Below are 21838 nucleotides of genomic sequence, written 5' to 3'. Positions count from 1 at the left end.
GTGTGTGTGTGTGTGTGTGTGTGTGTGTGTGTGTGTGTGTGTGTGTGTGTGTGTGTGTGTGTGTGTGTGTGTGTGACAGGGAGAGAGGTCCTTGTGGCATCAGGTTTTTGCAGACATCAACACAATTTCTCTCTCTCTCAACCCCCATCTCTCTCTCTCCCTCTCTCTCTGTGTTTTCTCTCCTGTGTGAGGCGTTCACAGCCCCACCCTGTATCATTCTGTGCGTATTCACCATCATCATCACACACCACGTTTCTCCCTCCTCCTCCTCCTCCTCCAGCAGCAGCAGCAGCAGCAGCAGGAGGATAAACCACTTCATCTTCCCTCGGACAGTCTGGAGACAGAGATGGGAGCGGGGCTATGACACGGACACACCGGGCGGGAAGGATGGCTCTGCGCGGCCGGGAAATGTTGTGCTTGATCGGAACCTGCCTCTGGCTGCCGCTGCTGGCGGAGGTACGTAGTCCTGGAGCCTGTCCTGAAATGTAACCTGATTTATTCTATTGTTGTAATGCGTTCTCCTGTGCTGGAGGGAAAAAAAATGAAAACCTTCCTCGTGGTTAATACTAATTAAACTGATGATTAGGTTGATAAGCCTTTAGGCAGGAATTCAGGGCGATGCAGCAAGCTTTATGGACTGTGCGCTTTTATGCGTTACAATAAATCCACCGCCAAATCTGTCATTCAGAGCTGCTGGAAACACGTTTAAAGGATATGGTCCTTCAACACACTGTATATTGTAAATGCACGACCATCTGCAGCCATGTCTCTGAATGCTCTTGACTGTGATCCCTTCTTTAGCTCAGGGTGAATAAAAGCCATCAAACACCTGTAATGGCTCTTTTAGCCAATCAATGGTGCCATCATTGCGCATTATCCACTTTAGAAATCGTTTTCTCGCACGCACGCACGCACGCATGCATGTATACAATCGGGCACGGTCTCAATCACAACCCCTCGACCCCTCCTTCTGCAGGGTATCATGAGAGGAGGCTGTGCCCCCGCGGTGTTTGGGGGAAATGAACCCTGCACGGGCGGATGAAACTTGTCACAGTGGCTCAGACTGTGGTGAAAGTGAAAAGCAGTGAAGCAGGCGTTGTTGTCAGAGACATGCAGCCTGAAGGCAGCTCCATACATTGATCACAACCTCCTGCTGATGTCAGATCTGCTGCTGGGTTATAGCAAACCAATCAATCGATAATCAATCAATCATTAGACTCATTCCTGTCGGTTTTTCATACCCTCCTTTGATGCAGTGTGTGTTGAGTTAATGTGCACTAGATGAGCCTGTGTAGAAATCATTAGTGGAGAACAGTTTGCAGGATTTAATTAGAACCACTAACACTGGGAGCAGCCGTGCATGCAGCACAAATAGCACCAGGCAGATATGAGTTTCGGCTTTTTCATTTCAACTTCATTAGACAAATCTTTTCATCAGGAGCATCCTGATTGCAGCAGCTCTGCGTGTTGTCAGAACAAATGTGTACAGTAGGTAAACAGGAAGGAGCACAACTGTGAACAGCATTCCTCCATAACCTGCTTTACTCCGAATCCCTTGCAGCATTATTTAGTTTTCTGAGATTAAGCTGACAACATGGCAGAGATTACTGGGTGGCACCATGTGCAAGGAAAATGTAATAAATAGGCATTTATCAACCAAGTTAAATGACAAAACATGCTGTTACTACATACCCACATTTCCATAAATTAATAATTGTTAACTTCACCTGTCCATTGGTTGGTTTGTTGGTTGATCTGTCAGCAGGATTGTGCAAAGACTAATGAATCAATGGACGACAAAACTTGGTGGAGGGATGGGACATGGGCAAAGAAAGAACCAAATAAACTTTGGTGTGGTTTCTGGATCCACTAATTTCACATTTTCACTATTTTCCAAGGGAATTTTTGACGGATCTTGATGAAAAAATTAGGCACTTTTAGGGAACCGGTTTCTGTGAGTGTCGTAAATTTGGTGCCACTTGGTTAAATTGAAGGGAACTGTTGGGCCTTGATGGATGTTTGATCTCTCTTGGTTTAAATAAAGGCTAAATGCTAACTGTGACTCTGGGTAATTGTGATTGACAATTTTCATTATTTCATAGTATTTTATACACCTCAGAAAATAATTGGCAAGTAACTGTGAGATTAAAAGATAATTCGAATTTGCTGTCATACAAGCTACGTGGCACAGCTCCATATAAAAGAGATGGTTGGATGTCACTTCATGAGATGGGACTGGACGGTTCAAATATGCTCACTTTAATTAGCCCTTTGTCAAAGAGTGCACATGTCACTCAACATCCCCTGCTTCTCAAGGACAGGCGATTTGATTTAGCTGTCCCACTTCCTGCACGTATATACACAGGAAGCATTTTTATTGGTTGTGAAGCTTCCACGTAAAGATAGAAGACAGGAAATGTTGACTAAAAGCATCAGTCTGATGAAATTCTTAGCGTTTAGGATGAAAAGCATCACTTCTGGAGCATGTTCCATGTTTCTTTACCCAGTGCAAATCATCAGTGCTTCTCTGTGTGTGTCAGTGTGTGTTTGGATGTGTTTGCATAGTGATGCACTGGAGGCAGGTGTGAGAGCATCATGAGTGATTAGCGCTGTAATGGAGCTGTATGATTGCTATGACTGGAGATATCAGGACTCGTGTTCACCACCACAGGAGAGAAACGTTCAAGGGGAAATGTGTTGTATTTCATTGCCCTCTCTACAGTCATTCCACAGTGGCAGCTAAGCATGTGTGTGTGTGTGTGTGTATGTGTGTGTTTCCTCTCCTCTTCTGTCAGGTGCCTCGCTGTGTAGAGGTGTGTGTGACCTGATTTCTGAAATTGAAACAAACATTCCTCTGTCAGATATCATCTGATGCTGTCTGGTACTATTTGTGTGTGTGTGTGTGTGTGTGTGTTTACTGTACACTTCGTACCTGGCTGGCTCATACTTGTAATATTCCTTCCCTCTGATTGGTGATCCCTGCCATCAGTGAATTAAATCAGTCAAAATGTGAGAAAACAGTAAATCTGGAGGATCTCGTGCTGTTTTCTCACATGAGCTCATTCGACATTATCCAGAGTTTTGACCAGGGTGTGAGCAGGAGAAACTCTGGAGCCTCTCACCTGGACATTCTCACACAGCCCTTGTGGAGAATGTCGGGATATTATCTGGAGTTCAGCGTTTTTCTGAAAGCCGCTACAAACTTGTCCCAAAGCCACTCAGGCATTGACTTTGCTGAATGCTTTAGGTGAATGTAAAAGGTGAATCGATGCTCCACTCTCAAGTCCCATTACTGTGGATCAGTCGTCCTTTAAGGATTCCTCTGTATTCACACTCATTTCTGACCAGTCCCCCTGTCCCAGATCATGATGGTGTCAGCCAGGTGATGCCAGTGCTTCGACTTCTTGTCTCATCAGAACAGACAATCCTTCCCCTTTAAATTCAGTTTAGCAAACTCCAAGCAGGCTGCTGGATGCCTTTTAGTCAAAGTAGCTTCTGTCTGCCCACTCAACCATAAAGGCCTGACCGATGGAGTGCTACTTAGATCATATGCCATCCTCCAGGCAGGTTCTCCCATCTGTGGACAGGATGGGAGACTCTTCATGTCCAGTTTCTCCAGTTTGTCCAAACAAGAGTCAAGAGTCCTGGTGGTTCCTACATTTCTTCCATTTCACAATTATTCAGGCCACTGTTCCCTGGGAACACTTGGAAACGGTTTCATAACCTTGCCCTGATTTCAGCAGAGGTTATTTCTAAACCACGTCGAATCAATTCAGTTTGCAACAAGGACACTTGAGTCAAGTTCTAGACACGTGTCAAGTATAATTAAAGCAAAGAGGAGGCACCTGACCACGATGCGATGTCACAGGAAAGGTTATGGATTATTGGGTTTAGATTGATTGGTTTATCTATTTAAATACAGGAACAATAATATGTGCAAAATGTGTAGATATTTACTGAAACCATTGTAATGTCTCGTTCATGTCTCGAAAGATCACGCACCACGACAATTAAATATAGTGTACTGATCTGAATGTAGGGGCTTCGACCAGAAACCTACTGAATCTGAAGTGGAAACAGAATAAGATGTGATGTCCTCTCCTACTGAAGAGCCCGTGGAGAGTGACTCAACCACATTACTTCAGAACAAAAGCGAACAAGCCACCCTGAATGAAATGGCTCGAATCTGCAAAGCAGTTGTTGATTCGTACCCTCTGACAGATGGCTTAATGTTGGTGCTTTCTGCATCAGAGACCGGCTCGTGGTCCGTGTCTGCTGAATCTCTATTGAATCTGCTGTAAGATTCTGCCAATTAACAAACGGATCAGAAACCTCAAACCGTCTTTTGTAGCCTTGACAAGATATTTTGTACAACACTGTCTAACTCAGTGTATCTTTGCCTGCAGGTGGTGGCTGAGGACAGTTACTTAAACGAGGTGCAGAACTCAGGTAGGTGGGAGGTGATACTCCAAACACAACACTCTTGCTTCCTCCCTCCATCTGTCTTCTCCTCCCACACCATCCCTCCCCTCCCGCCTCCAGTTTAACCCACATTCTGATTCAGACACTCATGAAACCCCCTCCTCTTCTTCATCTCAGCCTCACCTCTCTTCTTCCCTCTGGCCTGCACCCCTCTGCGTTTCATCTTCCTCCTCTTTCTTGGAGGCCATGTTGACGATGATGATGATGATGATGATGATGATGATGATGATGATGATGATGATGATGGTGGGGGGATGGGGTGAGACTCCTGTTTCCAGTGCTGAAATATCTGTTTTCACAGCCACACACACAAGAGCAATTTTATTGTGATTACAAACACACCTCTCACCCATCAGGAAAACAGCCTTTGTTATCATGAGAAACAACCTTGAGGCACATTTTAAAACCATGAGCACGAGGATGATCGTAATAACAATCCAGCAAATGTTGCACGAGATGTATACGGTTCATCCTTTGTTGCAGAAAATTGCATCAAAATCAGGTTAAATCTTGATAAACCAAATCTTCCTTCATGTTCCTTATTTATATTAACGTGTGTTTTGTGTAGAAGACGCCGTTGCCACACATCCACCCCCCATACTGCCAGCCTCCGAGTGTGAACCGTGTCAAATACTCATTGTGGCTGGGAAATGGATTATGGGAGCAGGGAGACTGAGTGTTCCCATGGCGATGGGCTAGAGTACCGTTGTCGTGGCAATGAGGAGGGTGTTAGCAGTAGCGAATGTTTTTTGTGTCTATGCGAGTGTGCGTGCATGCGTGCACTGTGGGTGTTAAGATGAATTAAAGAGCTTGAATGAAACATACAGGATGCGGATGAGGGAGGAGAAATTTAAAGGTGGTGAAGTCAGACGTTCTGATTTGAAATTGAAAAAAAAAAAAAAAAAGGAAATCCTTGTTTTAAGAGGCCCTGAAATAAAGTTCACACAGATACAGTGAAAATGTTGCCCGGCTAAGTTACATAATGCTTCTTTACTTTATTAAAATTTCATCAGGCCGATATAAATGTTTTATCACCATTACGCAGCTATAAAGCTTAAAACACATCACAGAGAAAAACAGAAAGATTGTGAAATTATGAAAACAAAATGAACATAAAACTGGTAGGATTTAAATAACATGTTAGTGTCGTGTATCAATACAGATATCTGTCTGAATCAGACTTCACATTGAACTTTGCTGCAAAGATATGGTAGTGTGTTTTACCTATTAGGCTGTTAAAGCTTCATTTAGACGCACATTTGGATTTTATATTTGATCTCTTATCGTTGTATCTTCATCTCAACTGATTCAATTAGTCGATTTATCAGTTGGTCAATAATAACTGATAAAAATCACATGCGCCACCAAACAGGTTATGTTTTCACCCCTGTCCGTTTGTTGGATGGTTGGTTGTATTGTAAGATCAGGGAGCAGAACCAGGCATTTATTTTTGCTTTCTTTAACATTGCAAGATATTGAAATTCTCACAGTTTTCCTGCGACATATTTCATGGATCATTTAGGTATTTCTGTATAAATATATAAAAAATATCAATCCACTGTATACACACACACACACACACACACACACACACTTGACAGAACAAAATGTCTTCATTTGATACAAGGTGCTTTTGAAATCTTTAGAAAAATGAACCCTCAAATCAAGTCCTCCATACGAGTGACAGGGACAATGACCATCGGATCCCAGTTTGAGCCATACTGATTATCACAGGGGTTTAAATATGGATAAAGCTCCTCTGTGAAGAAACAGTCAGTACATGAGTAAATGAGTGTGGCAGTCTGCACGTCATAGAACGATATTAGACCTTTGTTGTAATCCACAAACATGCCGACCCTCTCTACTTTCCCCGGGTATACCGTCACACCTGGAGTAGAAAAGGCTTCAAACCTATTTTCTATGAACCAGATGGCCCAGAGTCCGGAGTCAGGACCCCGAGTGAGTACCCCTCTCCTCTGTATCGAAGCCGTGGCCACACCCAGACACCACTCGGTCTTCTGACTCACGAGCACCTCAAAGTAAAACTTTCGTGACGAGAAGCCTCTTCGTCCGAGAACTGCGAGATGCACCGTGAACTCGCCCGGCTTCACGTCCTGGATCCTCCGCCGAAGTGAGCCCTTGGTGTATCTCACCTGTTTGCCATCGTTGGACAAAATGAGCAGAGGGTGAGCTGTGTCAGGGTCGAGCAGAACGTTCACTTCGTACTGCTGCAGGTACCTCAGCGTGACGTTGTTCGACGCGGAGAACGTTGTGATTTCCGCTGTCATTTTCCTCAGCAACGTTTGCAGTTGAGACACAGAGCTGCTCAGACATTTCTGCACGTGCCACATCTCCATGTGTCTGTTGAAGCTGAAAGAGGACAGGTCCGTAACGTGTGGTAGGAGGACGGATGGGTCTGGGAAGGTTTTGAGGAAACTGAGATGGTCTTCAGACTGTTTTATGTCCCTCAGCATCATCTTCGTCATCTGCAGCTCAGTGAGCTCCTGCTCCAATACGGCAATAAAAACACCCGCTTGTTCTTCTGCTGCTTTTTGCTTCTCCTCTATCACTTTCACGAGCTCCGTCTGGCTCCTCTGAACCTCAGACACCAGGGCTGTTAACTCCATCACACTCTCAGCTATCACGTCTCCAGTCTCTCTCTTGCTTTCTTTCACTGACTCCTCCATTTCTTTCAGCTTCTGTTGCCTTTCCTGGATCATCTGCTGCACTCTGGCCTCTGTGTCTCCCAGCACACCCGTCATCTCTCTGTATGCTTGCTGCACAGGAAAGACATCGTGGTTCACATGCTGAGAACGGACGCAGACGTCACACAGCAACATTTTATCGTTAAAACAGAACAATGTAAGGATGTGGTTATGCTCCCCGCAGATCCTGTCCTGCAGGTTCGCCAGAGGGTCGACCAGTGTGTGTCGCTTCAGTCCGGCAGCTCTGTGATGGGGCTCCAGATGAACGCTGCAGTATGAAGTCAGACACTCAAAGCAAGATTTGACAGCCAGTTGCTGGACGTCAGTACAAACATCGCACAGCACCACACAGCCAGCGCTATCCTTCTGTCGGTCCGGGCTCAAGGTGTGAGCATCTGTGACTTGAAGCGACGTGAACTGCGACGCAAGCTCTGAGATGAAAGTGTTGACCTTGAGATTGGGTCTCCTCCCGAACGTCTCCTTACAGACCGGGCACTGACAGACGGTTTCGTCGTCCCAGTAGGATGAGAGACAGGATAGGCAGAAGTTGTGTCCACATGGTGTGGAGACTGGTTGAGTGAACGTGTCCAGGCAGATCGGACAGAGAAACTGATCCTCATGTAAGAGGCTGAAGTTGGAGGCCATTTCTGAAAAAAAACATAACACAAAAAAACTGTTAATTAAAGGAAAAAAAATATATTGTATTATAATTTTATGACCCCCTTGGTGTTTCTGCCAAATAAAGAAAGTCTCTGTTTACATCAACACCAATAGCACATTTACTTGTGTGTGTTCTTCAGGGATCTGATCATTGAAATAAATTGCTCCACAGCACCCCCAGTGGTCGAGACTCCATATAGGGAACCTTTAAAATTAAAATAGAAGTTATAATAAAATAGAAGTTAAATTCATCAGGATGAATCATCAAAAAGAAAAAAAAGATTTAATACAAAATTTTACAAAAATAATTATTGATCTGCGTTTTGCAAAGAGACAAATGAGCAACTGACATAAAAACACAATTAGAACAAGAAAGATCCTTTTTAAACTTTTATTTCACTGCGTCTTTTATGGCTTTACACCGTCTTACAGTGTGAGCCGAAGTTCAACACTTGAATACACCACACTGTGACGAAATAGCTTCATGAAGACAGTGTGACAAAGCTCCAGAAAAACCTCCAACATGAGCGAGGAGACCTTGAAGTGCGTTCAGAGGAAAAATACAATTTCACAACAACTGAGAAAACAACTGTCGGCTGATGATCATGTGATATGGAAGCTAACAGAATGCAGCTTTTCTTTTGAGGACGAGACAAACACATTTGTAACCGTCAGTGAGCTGCAGCGTTTCTCAACAAAGAACAGCACAGAGTGGGATGAAACACAACCTACACACTAACACAGATTCCACTTCTGGTCTGTTTGAATATTTTGCTCAAGAAATCGAAAAAAAACGACTACTTACTGCGTGTTGGTGTGGATCTGTGAAGCAGGATCCAAAACTGTGTGGAGGTAGTTTCCCATGAAAGAATTCCACTTTCTCTTTCTGAGTGTGTCATGTTTCTTAAAGAGACAGACATGTTTCTGGCTCTGTAGATGGAAGCTTTAAAAAAAATGGTTTCTAGTGAAGTTTCGTTTTATTATTATTATTTTGGGTCCACAGTCTGAGTGTGTTCTGCATTATTCATTGTCTCAGGATAGATTTCTGTTTTAGTTAAGTACATTTCTGCCTGATTGATTTCCTGTATCTCAGAGTTTCCGGGGCTTTCAGCGCTTCTGCTCTTTCTCTTATCTTCCTCCAGACTGGACTCTGTGTGTGTGTGGGTGTTTCTGCATCTGACTGCGTGTGTATTTGTGGGTTAGAGTGCGAGTTGGGCATAAGGATTGTACTGCATGGATAATGTTCCAGTGTGTGTGTGTGTGTGTGTGTGTGGAGGAGATAAGAGAGTTGCTGGCTACTGAAGCAGCTCCATCATTAATCATAGTTCAGCAGCCACTTGGCCTCAGAAACCTTTAAAGAAATTATTACCTCCGCAGAGGAGGTTAGGTTTTCATTGCTGTTTGTTTGTGTATTATTTAGCAAACTTACACAACTGATTTCCATGAAACTTGGTGGAAGGATGCAGAATGAGTCACAGATGAAGTAATACAATTTTGGTGTGGATTTGAGTCAGGGGATAGATCCAGGACTCCTTTCTTTCACTTTCTTCAACATTTAGAGATGGGGCGTTTTTCAGCCTTTGTGTTAATTGCTCAGAGAATAATTTATGGATCTTGATGGAGAAAATTAGGCATATTATAGGGACTGATTTAAACATGATTTCGAAAGGAGGCTGTTGGGCCTTGGTGGAGGAATGAGCTCTTCTGAGTGACATTTTGTCAAACTTAAAATAATTTTTAAAGTCACTGTGCAGTACTCCTGTTATTTCATTGCTCCCAGAGCACATGATGCATGAAAGCAAAGAAATAAGTCAGCAGCACCAAAAGAGGACATTTGTGATATTCTCTGGGAATGTACCGGTATTTCATGTCTTAATGTAAATTTAGTTTTCAGTGTCTGCATAACTACAGCGGCCCTGAAGTGCAAACAAAATAATAAAACAGCAAACAACAAAACAAAATGGCAAATAAAATACAACAACAAATAAGAAAACACAACAGCAAACTAGAAAAAAACAAAACCGCAAATAGAATCAGCATTTCCCTGTTTAAACCTTTTTCCATTATGAGTTAATTCCATTCTTTCGTGTGCTTTGATATTGTGACTTTGCACTTCAGCTGATGATGTATATCTCCGGCTGTCGGGAGTATTTCATCTTATCTGCCCTGCTGCTTCTATAAAAACATTGTTATTAAGGTCCCACCACTTTGCACCTTTACGCTTACAAAGCACCAGGGACAGTTTGAGTCCACCGTTAGTTTGAATGCACTCGGCTGTGCTTGTTACGATCTGCAGTGTGATTCCTGCTCATTAATGTGTGATGTAAATTTTCAGGCCACAGTGTGTGAGCTCCTCTGTTCTGTGGCCTCATTTTACGACACTTTGATGTCAGCAGTCTCCCTCTCAGTCTGTCCGAGCTCCGCTCACACACGATCACTGCAGAGTGCCATGGTCACCACCGTGTTAAATAAGGCCGGTTTAAGGTTTAAAGTGGTAGAAATGTCTCCGGTCCAGCACGGATCAGTGAGGGTGAGGGTGCATTAGGACGGATCCTGCTTTGGCAGCGAACAGCTCATGAAAATCATCCATGTAAGCGTTTATGTTCCGATAGAATACAGTCATGGGGATAATGTTATTGGAATAAGAGCAATTCCACTCTTCTATCCGCCTCCAAACTTTCCCCATTTCACTTCTTTTTATTCTCATTGTCGTCTCTGACCCAAATCCTCCTCCTCCTCAACCTCTTTTCATCCAGAACATCTTATTCTTCCTTCTCTCCTTCACATTCACTCACTCTCTCCCTTCTTCTCTCCCTCCGTCTGTCTCTGTGCAGTGCCTCTGTCCTGCTCTGAGGGATTCACAGAGTTGGGGTACTACAACGGCACAGTGTCCCAGACGGACTCTGGCGCCCCCTGTCTGAAGTGGACAGAGTTTCCGGACTACGTTATGCAGTACCCGGGCCGAGGGCTGGGCGACCACAGCTACTGCAGGAACCCGGACCGAGAGTCCAACCCCTGGTGTTTCTTCAGACAGAACTCTGGAGCCATTGGATGGGCGTACTGCGACTGCCACCAGGGTACGACCGCAGATCACCAGAATCTGACCATTTGTTAAAATGAACCATAAGAAAGGAAAATCACTCTTTTGTTCAGCTGCTCATAAAAGTAAAATCTTTTAATGGGGTCGAAGATGTTTTGTCTTAAAAATGTCAGTAAATTCTGAAAAGGCTCATAACAGTTTCTTAAAGGCGATGCCAAATGTTTTGCAGTGATACAAAACACATGGAGAAATTTGATTTACTGAAAACTTGAATTCAATTTATACAATCTTAGGAGATTTCTGATTGATTTTAGATAATTGTTTTTAATTTGCCCCAAAAATTCTACTCTCATCAACCATCAACCCTCTGATTTCTGTTCCAAACAGCCACAGTTAGCATCTAGCTGATACATGTGGTGAAGCATTTAGCAGCTAAACAGCAAAGGATTTCCTCCAGCAGATGGTGGAGAACAAAACTGAGCTAAAAGAGAGCGGACAATGATCTTATTTTAGAAACGTGGCTCCATGTGAATGTAAATAGGCAACTGTCTGCTAACGTGTTCCGAACAAAACCATCAGGTTCAAGTTAGTGTTTGACTCACACATTATACCACAAGCATCTGACTGTTCTTGAGTATGGATGTGTTTTCTGACCTCCTCATCTCTGTCCTCTGGCCTTTTAGGCGCCGCTCGTCTGGTTGGCAGCTCGTTCTCCGGCAGCGGGCGGGTTGAGGTGTACCTGAACGGCCAGTGGGGGGCAGTGTGTGACTCTCACTGGTCCGACAGAGACGCCAGCGTGATCTGCAGGCAGCTGGGTCTGGGGTAGGCTAATACTAAAGTACTAACAAAATGTAAAAGAGTAAAAGTCCTGCATAGAAAATGTTATTTAAGTAGAATCAGTAGATATAAAATGAATATATACTAAATAATATACTAGTCATCAAGATTCAACTATACAAGTACTGTAAAGAAAGCAAAAAATGTTTTACTATTATATATTATATAGTTAGATTATGTTTACTTAATTACACAAGCAGCATTTACCTCGTCAGCGCTACCTCGTCAGTGTGGAGCTATTTCATCATCATTTTATAGAGGAATGCAACTAATGATTATTTTAGTTAACGATTAATCTGCTGATTCGTTTCATGAACATTTGATTCTTTATTTGCTTTTGTGAAATAGTTCAAAATGATTAATGATAAACTAAAGTGTCAGGTTTTACTCCCAGATAAATGTAAATGTAGAGCAAAAGGTGTTAATATTAATATTAATGTAATATGATTTAGTGAAATATAATAGTAGTATAAATTAGAAATAAAAATAAATGTAAAAATAGATTTCTTGATTAATTAGTTCATGTTTTTTAACAGTGACATCGGCACAGCATTGCAGCACTCACAGTTTGGCTCGGGCTCCGGCCTCTTTCACTACGAGCGTCTGGGTTGCCGCGGGGATGAGAACACCCTGAGCAGGTGCCGGAGCAGGACGTTCGTCACCGGTGACTGTAGTCATGGAAACGAGGCGGCTGTGCTGTGCGCGCCACCAGAAGGTCAGTGTGACTTCTACAGTGTCATAGCAACCTGAATTTATCCCACCTCCGCAAACCTGAGAAAGACAGATTCATGACAGACGCCGTTTTTCTGTTATAAAATACTTCGTGGTAACACTTTGTTTAAAATTCCAAATAAACTGCAGAGACTTTATAAGGCAGATGTGAAGATGCAGATGAATTCCAGGTTAATTCCTACATTGCCTGTGTTTTGCAGGCAGTGGTCCTCCGCTGCGTTTGGTCGGAGGCGAGGAAGACTTTGAAGGTCGAGTGGAGGTGTTTCACACTGGAAGGTGGGGCTCGGTCTGCGATGACCAGTGGGACGACAGAGATGCTGAGGTGGTGTGCAGGCAGCTGGGTTTTGGGTATGTTGAGGTTTTTTCTCTCTACGTCAAGTTAATACACAGTATGTGCAAATAGATTTAAAATCATACTTCAACGTGTGGAGTGTGTCTGTGCATTGAAGGATAAAGCTGGTATCAGACAGTTTTCTTACCCTCAACAAATTAAACAAAAAGACAAAAACCAATGAGCTGCAAGTAAATCTATTTCTTTTCAGTATCAATGAATCTGCTGCCTATTTTCTTTATCAAAAACCAAACTGTGAGTGTGTATGTGTATGTGTGTGTGTTACAGGGGTGTAGCGAAGGCCTGGTCGTGGGCTCACTTCGGTCAGGGCTCAGGCCCGATCCTGCTCGATGCCGTGAAGTGCACAGGAAACGAGCTCTTCTTGGATCAGTGTCCGCATGGTGACTGGGAGCAACACAACTGTGACCACATGGAGGATGCTGGGGTCTCATGCAGCCCTTACACTGGTACACACACACACACACACACACACACACACACACACACACTCACAGATAGGCTTATAAAGCTGCTATTCATAGCCCCGGAGCATCAATAAATCATTACCACACGAAGCATCAACATCCTCTGTGTGACAAGCAGAAACAGGATTAATGGGAACTAAGACGTAACGCATAAAGTATCGACCAGCACGAAACAGCAGATGCCGTTCATCTGACTAATCGAAGATGATTAATTAATCTGAAAACGATGCATTAAGCTTAATGTTAATGCTGCATCTGTAAAGTGTCGTCTTGGCTCGTGCTTGCAAAGTCAAGTCAATTGTTTCTGCTTTTAATCACTCCAAGAGGATTTAATAATCAATATGAGACTGTTTCAGATGGCGTGGTGCGTCTGGTGGGAGGAGACAGTCCCTGGGAGGGTCGAGTCGAAGTTTTACACAACGGTGACTGGGGGACGGTGTGTGACGACCGCTGGACCCAGCAGCATGCAGAGGTGGTCTGCAGACAGCTGGGCTACAGGTAACTAAACAACATTGTGATTCTGTGGAGTTAAAGCCCCCGGTAACCTACTTCTAAAAAGGTTTTGGTTCTGGCAGACATTTTCTTCACCAACATCTGACGACAGGTTTGTTTGTTCATCATAATTCTGCAATGATTACCTGAGGTGTGGCCAACAAGAACAAATAAAGGCCAGCGGATAATAAAGGTCAGGTACAAAGAGAAAACACAGGAGAATTAAATTACTTGTCTCATAATACAGCATCTCACATGATGAATTAATTATAATGCACATTTACACAGCACTAATCCCGTCATTACTGCAGCAGAGTAGTGTTACACTCATGCCTCTGCAGGTCTAAGTTTCCGTTTTAAAAGTAATTAATAGTTTTTTCTTTGCCACAAAAAACTTAAACACTGTTTTCCCCCGCATTGAGTTTTTTTTTTCGGCATTAAATTCAACTCATAAAAGTTTTGCTGCAAGTAATTTAACGTGCAGATGCTTGAGAACGTGTTGAGTTTCATTCACGGTACATTAACGTCGTTCAGGGGGTGAAATGCGGAATGGAACATCTGGCACGCCTCTAACTGCACTGATGGTATTAGTGCTGTGCAAATGAACATTGTGTTGAATTTATTAAGAAAACAGGTAAAATGAGAAAGTTTGGATTAACAGGGGAAATGAAAATTTAAGGCCTAAAGCTAGTTTCTAATGTGTTTACACTTTATTAGATCACAGACACACAGACCAGAGGCCGATGAGCTGAGCATCTCATGTGTGAAACTCTAAAGGAACATATTTAAAAATAAACTCTTAACATTTCCCATTGTTCGACCTCCATGACAAATTGGTGATTTTTGAAAGATGTATTTTTTTAACTCTAAGTAGAAATATTTGAAGACAAAGACTGTAACCTTGAGCTTTATACACAGTCTATGGGTCCAACTCGACAGCTTTAAAGTAGTAACTCCAATCTAGAGTTTAATAATAAAAAAACCTTAACTTTACTTAACTTTAAATAAACATCAAAACTATCATCGAATCAAAGCAACTTAAATGTACAATTTACAATATTAATATTTAATTAACTCATATGTGTTCTGTAAGTCTGTGTTACATTACGTATTTTAACTTGGAGTAATTTCACATTATTATATTTGGCCTCTTGGTGGGAGAAGTTTTATTATTGCCCCGGCTGAGATCATTTCATTATGTTTACATTGTAATCACAGTAATATAAGTGCAACATCATTTTGTTTTCTACATGCTGGTATGCATGGTGCACAGAAGGGACAGAGAGTCGCTTGGTTTTTGTCTTGCTCTGCTGTTATTGGTTACTGTCGCCTGCTTATTTCCCCGGAGTGTCTGTGTTATATTGAGCATCAAATATTCAGAGTTATGGTGGAAAATTCACATTAATAACATCAAACTCACTTCTGCTGCAGTCGTCTGAACTATTCCACTTTCACTTTCAGAGCATTTGGACCAAAACTTTCCTCCAAAATCTGCATGATGTAAAAGTGAAAGGACAACGTGTTGACCACAGTAAATAATCACACTTTACAAGAGTAGACATTGACGTCTTCTCCGCCCACAGGGGTCACGCTGAGGTCGTGTCAGACGGCACCTTCGGGGAGGGTGTCGGTCTGATCCTGCTGGACGACGTGCACTGCGAGGGATCTGAGACCTCCCTACTGGACTGTCCGCATGGGATCTGGGGGCGGACCGACTGCTCTCACAGCGAGGACGTCGGCGTTCGCTGCAGGGGACGATTCGGCCTTGAGACCAATGAGGTGCCGGTTATCGCACCTTCCACTGGTAAAGAGACGAGAGATGAATGAAGCTTGATGCATGTTTCAATAGTTTCTGTCGACCTGAAACCTGACGAGAGACTAATTTATTATTATCAGTCTTATTTTAAAACTTAATTCATTCAGTGCCTGAACACATTCACACCTCGAAGCTGCTGAGTACAACCTCAGGCTGTAGTTGTAGCAGGTGTTTCAAATGTGTGATGTGAACTCAGGAAGCACTTGTGATGGGACCCCCCCCCCCCAGGATGGATGTTAATAGCAGCATTCATTTTCAGAGTTCAGACAATGCTGGTGACAACATGCTCCACATTTACAATGAGAGCAAAAGAAGGGAGGAAGAAAGGAAAAGAACAATTCTGGCAAACATCGCACTGCACTGCAGAAGTTTGGTGACTGTGCGACTGCAATTAATTTTTCCGCCTAAAGGGCAAGCTGTCACGACAGAGGACTGGTCTCACGCCAGAGTCTGAGCTGTTCACATCACGTCAGCAGATAAGGCATCAGAATGAATTTTGTATCCACGATCAACACAAGATGCAAACATCGATCTATCCATCTGTGAAAGATGTCGCCTTTTGTGTCACTGCATCGTCCCCTCATTGTGAAAACGCCAGTGTCTGTCTGTCCAAAGAGTTTAAATGCCACATGTTGACAGCGGAGAGAATAAAGCGCTGTTTGCCGTCTCAGCGCTCCTGAGGTCCTGCGCCTCCTGTCGACACACACAGGCCATTAGAATGAGAATAACGGCAGAATAAAAACCCACCAGGGGGCGGGTGACATTTAATTCTGTCAGGAGACATATAACTTGAGACTGGAGTGTGTAGATGCACAGACATGAATAACAATGAGTTTGTGTTGTTTTTTTCTTTCCTGTCTGTCAGGTCCCCTGGTGCGTCTTGTGGGTGGCAGCAGCAGAAAGGAGGGTCGAGTGGAGGTGTATCTCCATGGTGACTGGGGGAGCATCTGCGACTCGGGATGGAATGACCTGAACGCCGCCGTAGTGTGCAGACAGCTCGGACACAGGTTAATGTTAAATTCCCCTAAATAAGAACAGTGTGATAGCAAAAGAAAAAGGCAGAACACTTATATTCTCTCCCTTATTCTTTTCAGTGGTGGAGCGGTAGCAGCCGGAGGGTTCGGTCAGGGGAAAGGCCCCATTCACCTGGACCAGGTGAGGTGCACGGGGAAGGAGGAGTTCCTGGGAGAGTGTCCGTCCCTGGGTCAGAGCTTCCAGGGCTGCAGACGCAGGGACGACGCCGGGGTGAGTTGTGACATCGCGCCGCGGGAGTCCCCGGCGCAGGCCAAGCCTCAGGAGCAGAGCTGTGGGCTGAGGAAGCTGGTGGAGGAGGATAGCAAGAGGAGGAACCGAGGAGAGGAGAACATGCTCACGTAAGACAAAACATGTCCAGATGTGTGGCTTTATCCTGTCTGGACACACAATACACAATACAGAAAGAAGACAACATGCACAATGGCACACTTGCCGGTTTGGAGCCAGAGTCTCAGTGGAAAGAGGCGGTGGCGGGGTCCCGTCAGCTGTCAATCATGAAGTTTCACATTCTTATATCATCAAATAACAAATAAAAACAAACTTACCAGAAGATGAACATTTGAACCAAATTCAGTCTGATAAGAACTACCTGCAATATCAGAAACTATCTTTGGGAAAAATGTATTTGAGCATTTTTAAATTTTATGGTCCGATACTGCCCCCATCTGTCGATTCAAAGAACAATTACATGACTAAGATCCTTCTTCAATTCAGTTACAAAAATGTTGATTTGTAATTTTCTTTAGAATCCATATTTACATTTTAATAAAACCTCCCATTTATGTATACTGAAATAAAAACTAAGCTTCAGAGACTCAACCATAGAAGAATGAAGGAATTGTGTTTTGTCTCTCTCTCAGGACCACGTGGCCATGGCAGGTGTCAGTGTGGCTTCAATCCCAAGAGAAAGATGGCGGTCCTCTCTGCAGTGGCACTCTGATCAGCCCCTGCTGGGCGCTGACCTCTGCTCACTGTGTCAGCAGGTGAATCTGACCCCGAGCTGTAAATCGCTTCCTACGCTGGAGGAATCTTCAGCGGAGACACTCACAAGTATCCAGCTAAAGTTCCTTCTTTCCTGCTCTCTCTCCCTCTCTCGCCTCCAGGTTTGGTAGCGACCCCTCCCAGTACGTGGTGCGTGTCGGGGCGTCGGAGCAGACTCTCACTCCGGAGCATGTGGTCGTTCACCGGAAGTACAAGGGTCAGAGCGGAGGTCATGACCTGGCTTTGTTGAAGCTGCCCAGCGCCAAGGGTCACTGTCTGACCTTTGACCCTGACACGAACGCGGCATGCCTTCCTGCTGCTGATACGGGATCAGGGGGAAACAATCCATCCTCTTGTGTTGTCATGGTTACTGCTGGATGGACAGGACCAGGTTTGTGTTTTTTCTCCGTCTTCAGTGTATTTTTCTTTTTTTAAACATATTTACACGCTATACTGCAGCCAACCAGCAGGTGGCGACTGAGATGCTCTGGCTTCAGTTTTGGGATCAGTTGTCGTCCATCTTTCTGTGATGTTAGAATGTTATTACTGCTAAACATTAGCATGTTAGCAGGATTGATTTACTAATTGTTCCTCTTTAATCGTCTTCTCTGTCGTCTCTCCCAGACTCCGTTCTTGCATCCTGGGTCCCTCTGATGTCGTCATGGCAATGTAAGAAGCGCTATGGCGATAGTTTCTCCAGTCACGGCACTCTGTGTGCTGGCAGTCCTCCAGACACTAGTCTCCTCCATGGCAACAGTTGTCAGGGTAACTCCGGAGGCGGGCTGGTTTGTCAACGTGAGACTGGTCGATGGGTCCTCACCGGGGTGGTTGCCGGGGGTTTCAGCTGTGCTGACCCTTCCTCCCCTGCGCTCTACACTCGAGTCAGCCGCTTCAGGGGCTGGATCGACGAGGTCATCAACATGACGGAGCATTCGGAGGAACCGCAGACGCAGACACAAGAAGATGTGACGCACAATGATGTAACGCACACAACCCATGAAGGGCACACACACAGCGAGGGCGAAGATAATTACCTACACATGCACGATCAACAACAGACAAACGAAATTGGTGAGATCAAACTGAAACACGCCCACACTCATCATTCGCACACCAATCAGCACGGCAACACACACACCAAGAGCTCACATGCCCACCATGAAGCAGACACAAACACACAAATCCTGGTCTGATTGAGGCCGCGCCATTGGCTTACCATCTGTGCCATGTGACCGCCTGAGGAGGAGGAGGAGGGTGAAAGGAAGGCCAAAAAGAAAGATGCTCTTAATTTAAAAAGTAAAAAAACGGCCGTGTCTGTGCTAATTTCAGATCTGAACAAAGTGTTTGCAGCTTCTTATCGTCAGACGAGCACAGCGATGTTAATGGTAAATGGTCTGTATTTATAATGCGCTTTTCTGGTCTTGAAGTGCTTTACACTACAGCTTTTTGCCATTCGATGTGGACAGATGTTTCCAAAAGATGATGACGGCAGAGTGTGTGGGTGACGTCTGGTGTTTTACATGTGAGTTACAGACATTTACGAGCCAGAACAACGGCCGATCTGTCGGCAGCGTGCTGATGAGGGCCTTACACCGATACCGAAAATTAAAAAATCAGCATGGCATGTATTGTAAGGACAATAGTGTTAGCATAAGAACGTCCGCGGGACATTTCTGAGATGGTCACACAAGAATCTATGCTAAAATTAACCTCTTATCGTGCGTCTTCATGTGTCAGCTGTTAGAAGATTTCTACAAACTAACCATCAGAGCATCTATAGCATAAAGGCTGACTGCATATCATCAGTGTCCCTCTGAGATTATACATGTGGGTGATTTTGCGTATATTTTAAACAGGGCTCCTCTCTTCAGGCTGTCTTTTACCTTTATTGGTGCAAGTGCTGTTGTTTATTTAGACCCACGACTAAGCTACTGTATTTAACCAGGGACCACACCAGTGATTCAGCAGCTTTGTGTGTTTTTATTATCAGTGACTTATATTCAACACTGATGCTGTCGAGCTTCAGGGCAACAAAAAAAGGAATCTGAAAGATTACAGTGACATCAAATGGCTCATTTCTGTGGTTTTCTTTGACCATTGGAATTTAACTCACTATTGTTCCCAATTATAATTATTACAGGGAATGAAAAACCTGAGGGTAAATCAATACAGGAAGCAACTGGGAGATCAAAGTCTTGCAAACACATATCAGAGGTAATAAAGAGAAATGAAACATCAGGAAATCTGTCTTGAAGATAAGATGAAGAAGAACTTTGTTCATCCCAAAGTTAATTCTTGTGCCAGATAATCCTCCCAAAACTCACCTTATTAGAACTGCCTTTAATATTTGCTTTAACATTTAAATATTTCATTTTAATTTGATATTTTCCTTTATATTATCTGTACATTTATCTGAAAACACACTCTCGAATTATTATTAGTATTTTTAATAGAAGAAGTAGAAGTAGTAGTAGTAGCAGCAGTAATAGTAGTACCCTCCAACCTCAAACACACATAAAACTACTTTGATAATATGATTTTTGCCACCACTACTACACCATTACTACTACAACTACTACTACTAATAATAAAAAGATAATAATTGGAGGGTACTTTTTAAGATTAACTGACACAGCAGATAATACATGAGAAAAATCTAAAAGGAAAAAGAACTCTTAATCATTTTGATTATTATTATTATTATTAGTGGTAGTAGTAGTGGTAGTGGTATTAGTATTAGCAGTTGTACCTTCTGCCCTCACAAACAGTAAACTAGTTTTGTAATAATGTATAATGGGTACCACTTTCTGAATGAGGCACCTATTGTTAAGGCTTTAGATAACTGTATTTAATGGCTTTATCTGTGGTTAGTAAATTTACTTGCAATTTATGAACCAGTTGAGCATGTGACACAACTTTAGTGTTACTCTTTTTAATCACAGATGACTCACTAACTTGTGAAACAGAACTCGTGACCTGTGAATGTTAATGATGCGTTAACGTTTAGAAAAGCAGACTAGAGGAAGGAACGTTTCCCGACTCTCCAAACTAAAATCAGCAATAATTGTATTAACCATTAAAAAAAGTCATTACTTACAGGCAAAATTTTAGTTTTCTGTGAAAAAGTTTTGTCTTTTTCTTGCACTTTCACTTCATATTGTAAGTGCAACAATGTTCTTGAAAGTATATTCACCTCTTTCCCAGTAGCTTTTGGCGTCCATTGATTTTCTTGCATTATGAAAATCAATGAGCTGACTCCTGAAACATCGTAAAACCTGAAGATATTTACTTTTTTGCCAAAGTTTCATAATTGGTGAGAGGCGCTGCAGCGCAGATCAATTAAACTGCATTACCACAACATTAATGGACTTTTTTGAAAATCATCTTGCAGGATTTGATTGATTTCTATTCTAAAGGGGAAACAAAGGAAACAGTGGCTGCATGGAAAACTGGAAAATACACTGCATAGAAAAAAAACCTGAAACACAAAACTCGCAAACCCCCCCACCGGTGTGGTCCTTTAAACTTGTACAGGACAATTCTCTCCTCTCAAAGCCATCGGAAGCCGAGTGTCGCGTCATGATTGGCTCTAGTTAGATAAACGAGTAGGCAGATAGACAGGTAGATAGCTGCTGCTACCAGAGATTAGATAGTGAGTGTTCTGCATTTTTAGATAGCTGAACTGTGGACGTGTAATGTTGTCTGGTCAGTTGTTGGCTGAGCAGATGTGTGATCTGTCCAGAAGAGGGCGACGTTGCTCTATTTTCACAGGGTCGCTGGGTAAAGCTTAGGCCCTGGTGGATCTTTTTTTATACTCTCGCTGTAAGTGTGCGGACTTGACTTGTGCTTTGTTGTACTGTGACCTACTGTGTCGTGAAGCATCTTGTAACCATCTTGTAACCCCCCCCCATGCCTGTTGTTAGGACCCCTGTACATAAACCCTGCCCCCCAGAGACTCGACGTGTGGCCCTGCAGATCCTGTGGGTTCGTGTAAATACTGTACGTCTACGGTCAGATGGAGAGGGAGCAGAAAGCAAGTGTTAAAGAATGAGGCCTACTTTTAACTGTTACACCCATCAGCTGTTCCTCAGTGTTATGTGCTGAATCATGGTTGAGTATTAAAACATATACCTGCAAAGGAAAAAAGTCTGCGTCGGTGTTGTGTTGTCTCCTCTTTCTTTTCACAAGCACGTTCTCAAAATGTGGTTATACAAAATGCAAAGCTCCATTTTTTTGTGGTCT

At 43.3% G+C, this 21838-nt stretch overlaps 2 protein-coding genes across 4 annotated transcripts; one reads left to right on the top strand and one right to left on the bottom strand.

Annotated features, from left to right (window-relative positions):
- The first annotated feature begins 197 nt into the window (after positions 1-197).
- LOC109626718 (neurotrypsin-like) lies at positions 198-20533 on the top strand. The gene is made up of 14 exons (XM_069517479.1): positions 198-456; positions 4407-4449; positions 10682-10924; positions 11571-11709; positions 12261-12439; positions 12657-12804; positions 13076-13254; positions 13629-13770; positions 15348-15568; positions 16446-16587; positions 16675-16953; positions 17476-17598; positions 17719-17987; positions 18221-20533. Exons 1-14 carry the CDS (start codon positions 361-363, stop codon positions 18787-18789), a joined length of 2772 nt encoding a protein of 923 aa, XP_069373580.1. The 5' UTR covers positions 198-360; the 3' UTR covers positions 18790-20533.
- On the bottom strand, positions 5441-9027 carry LOC109642117 (E3 ubiquitin-protein ligase TRIM39-like). Of its 3 annotated transcripts, none has more exons than XM_069517480.1 (3): positions 8653-9018; positions 7948-8052; positions 5441-7834 (listed from the first exon to the last, which is right to left on the bottom strand). In XM_069517480.1, exon 3 carries the CDS (start codon positions 7830-7832, stop codon positions 6141-6143), a length of 1692 nt encoding a protein of 563 aa, XP_069373581.1. In that variant the 5' UTR covers positions 7833-7834; positions 7948-8052; positions 8653-9018; the 3' UTR covers positions 5441-6140. The 3 variants fall into 3 exon arrangements, with proteins under 3 accessions (XP_069373581.1, XP_019962345.2, XP_019962346.2); XM_020106786.2 differs by having other exon boundaries at positions 7971-8052; positions 8653-9012; XM_020106787.2 differs by lacking the exon at positions 7948-8052 and having other exon boundaries at positions 8653-9027.
- Positions 20534-21838: the final 1305 nt, after the last annotated feature.

This window comes from Paralichthys olivaceus, chromosome 21, assembly GCF_024713975.1.
Source record: "Paralichthys olivaceus isolate ysfri-2021 chromosome 21, ASM2471397v2, whole genome shotgun sequence".
Classification (NCBI taxonomy): domain Eukaryota; kingdom Metazoa; phylum Chordata; class Actinopteri; order Pleuronectiformes; family Paralichthyidae; genus Paralichthys; species Paralichthys olivaceus.
The sequence above is the reverse complement of the archived record's forward strand: the minus strand, read 5'-3'. Positions and strand labels throughout refer to the sequence as shown.

What these genes read in the sequence shown, in the direction of transcription:
- LOC109642117 (XM_020106787.2), bottom strand. Translation starts at nt 8,767, where the DNA reads ATGTCTGTCTCTTTAAGAAACATGACACACTCAGAAAGAGAAAGTGGA. An exon ending in CAGATCCACACCAACACGCA is followed by an intron (nt 7,835 to 8,652) that starts GTAAGTAGTCGT and finishes GTTTTTTTTCAG; the next exon opens with AAATGGCCTCCAACTTCAGC.
- LOC109626718 (XM_069517479.1), top strand. Translation starts at nt 361, where the DNA reads ATGACACGGACACACCGGGCGGGAAGGATGGCTCTGCGCGGCCGGGAA. An exon ending in GGCTGCCGCTGCTGGCGGAG is followed by an intron (nt 457 to 4,406) that starts GTACGTAGTCCT and finishes CTTTGCCTGCAG; the next exon opens with GTGGTGGCTGAGGACAGTTA. An exon ending in AAACGAGGTGCAGAACTCAG is followed by an intron (nt 4,450 to 10,681) that starts GTAGGTGGGAGG and finishes GTCTCTGTGCAG; the next exon opens with TGCCTCTGTCCTGCTCTGAG.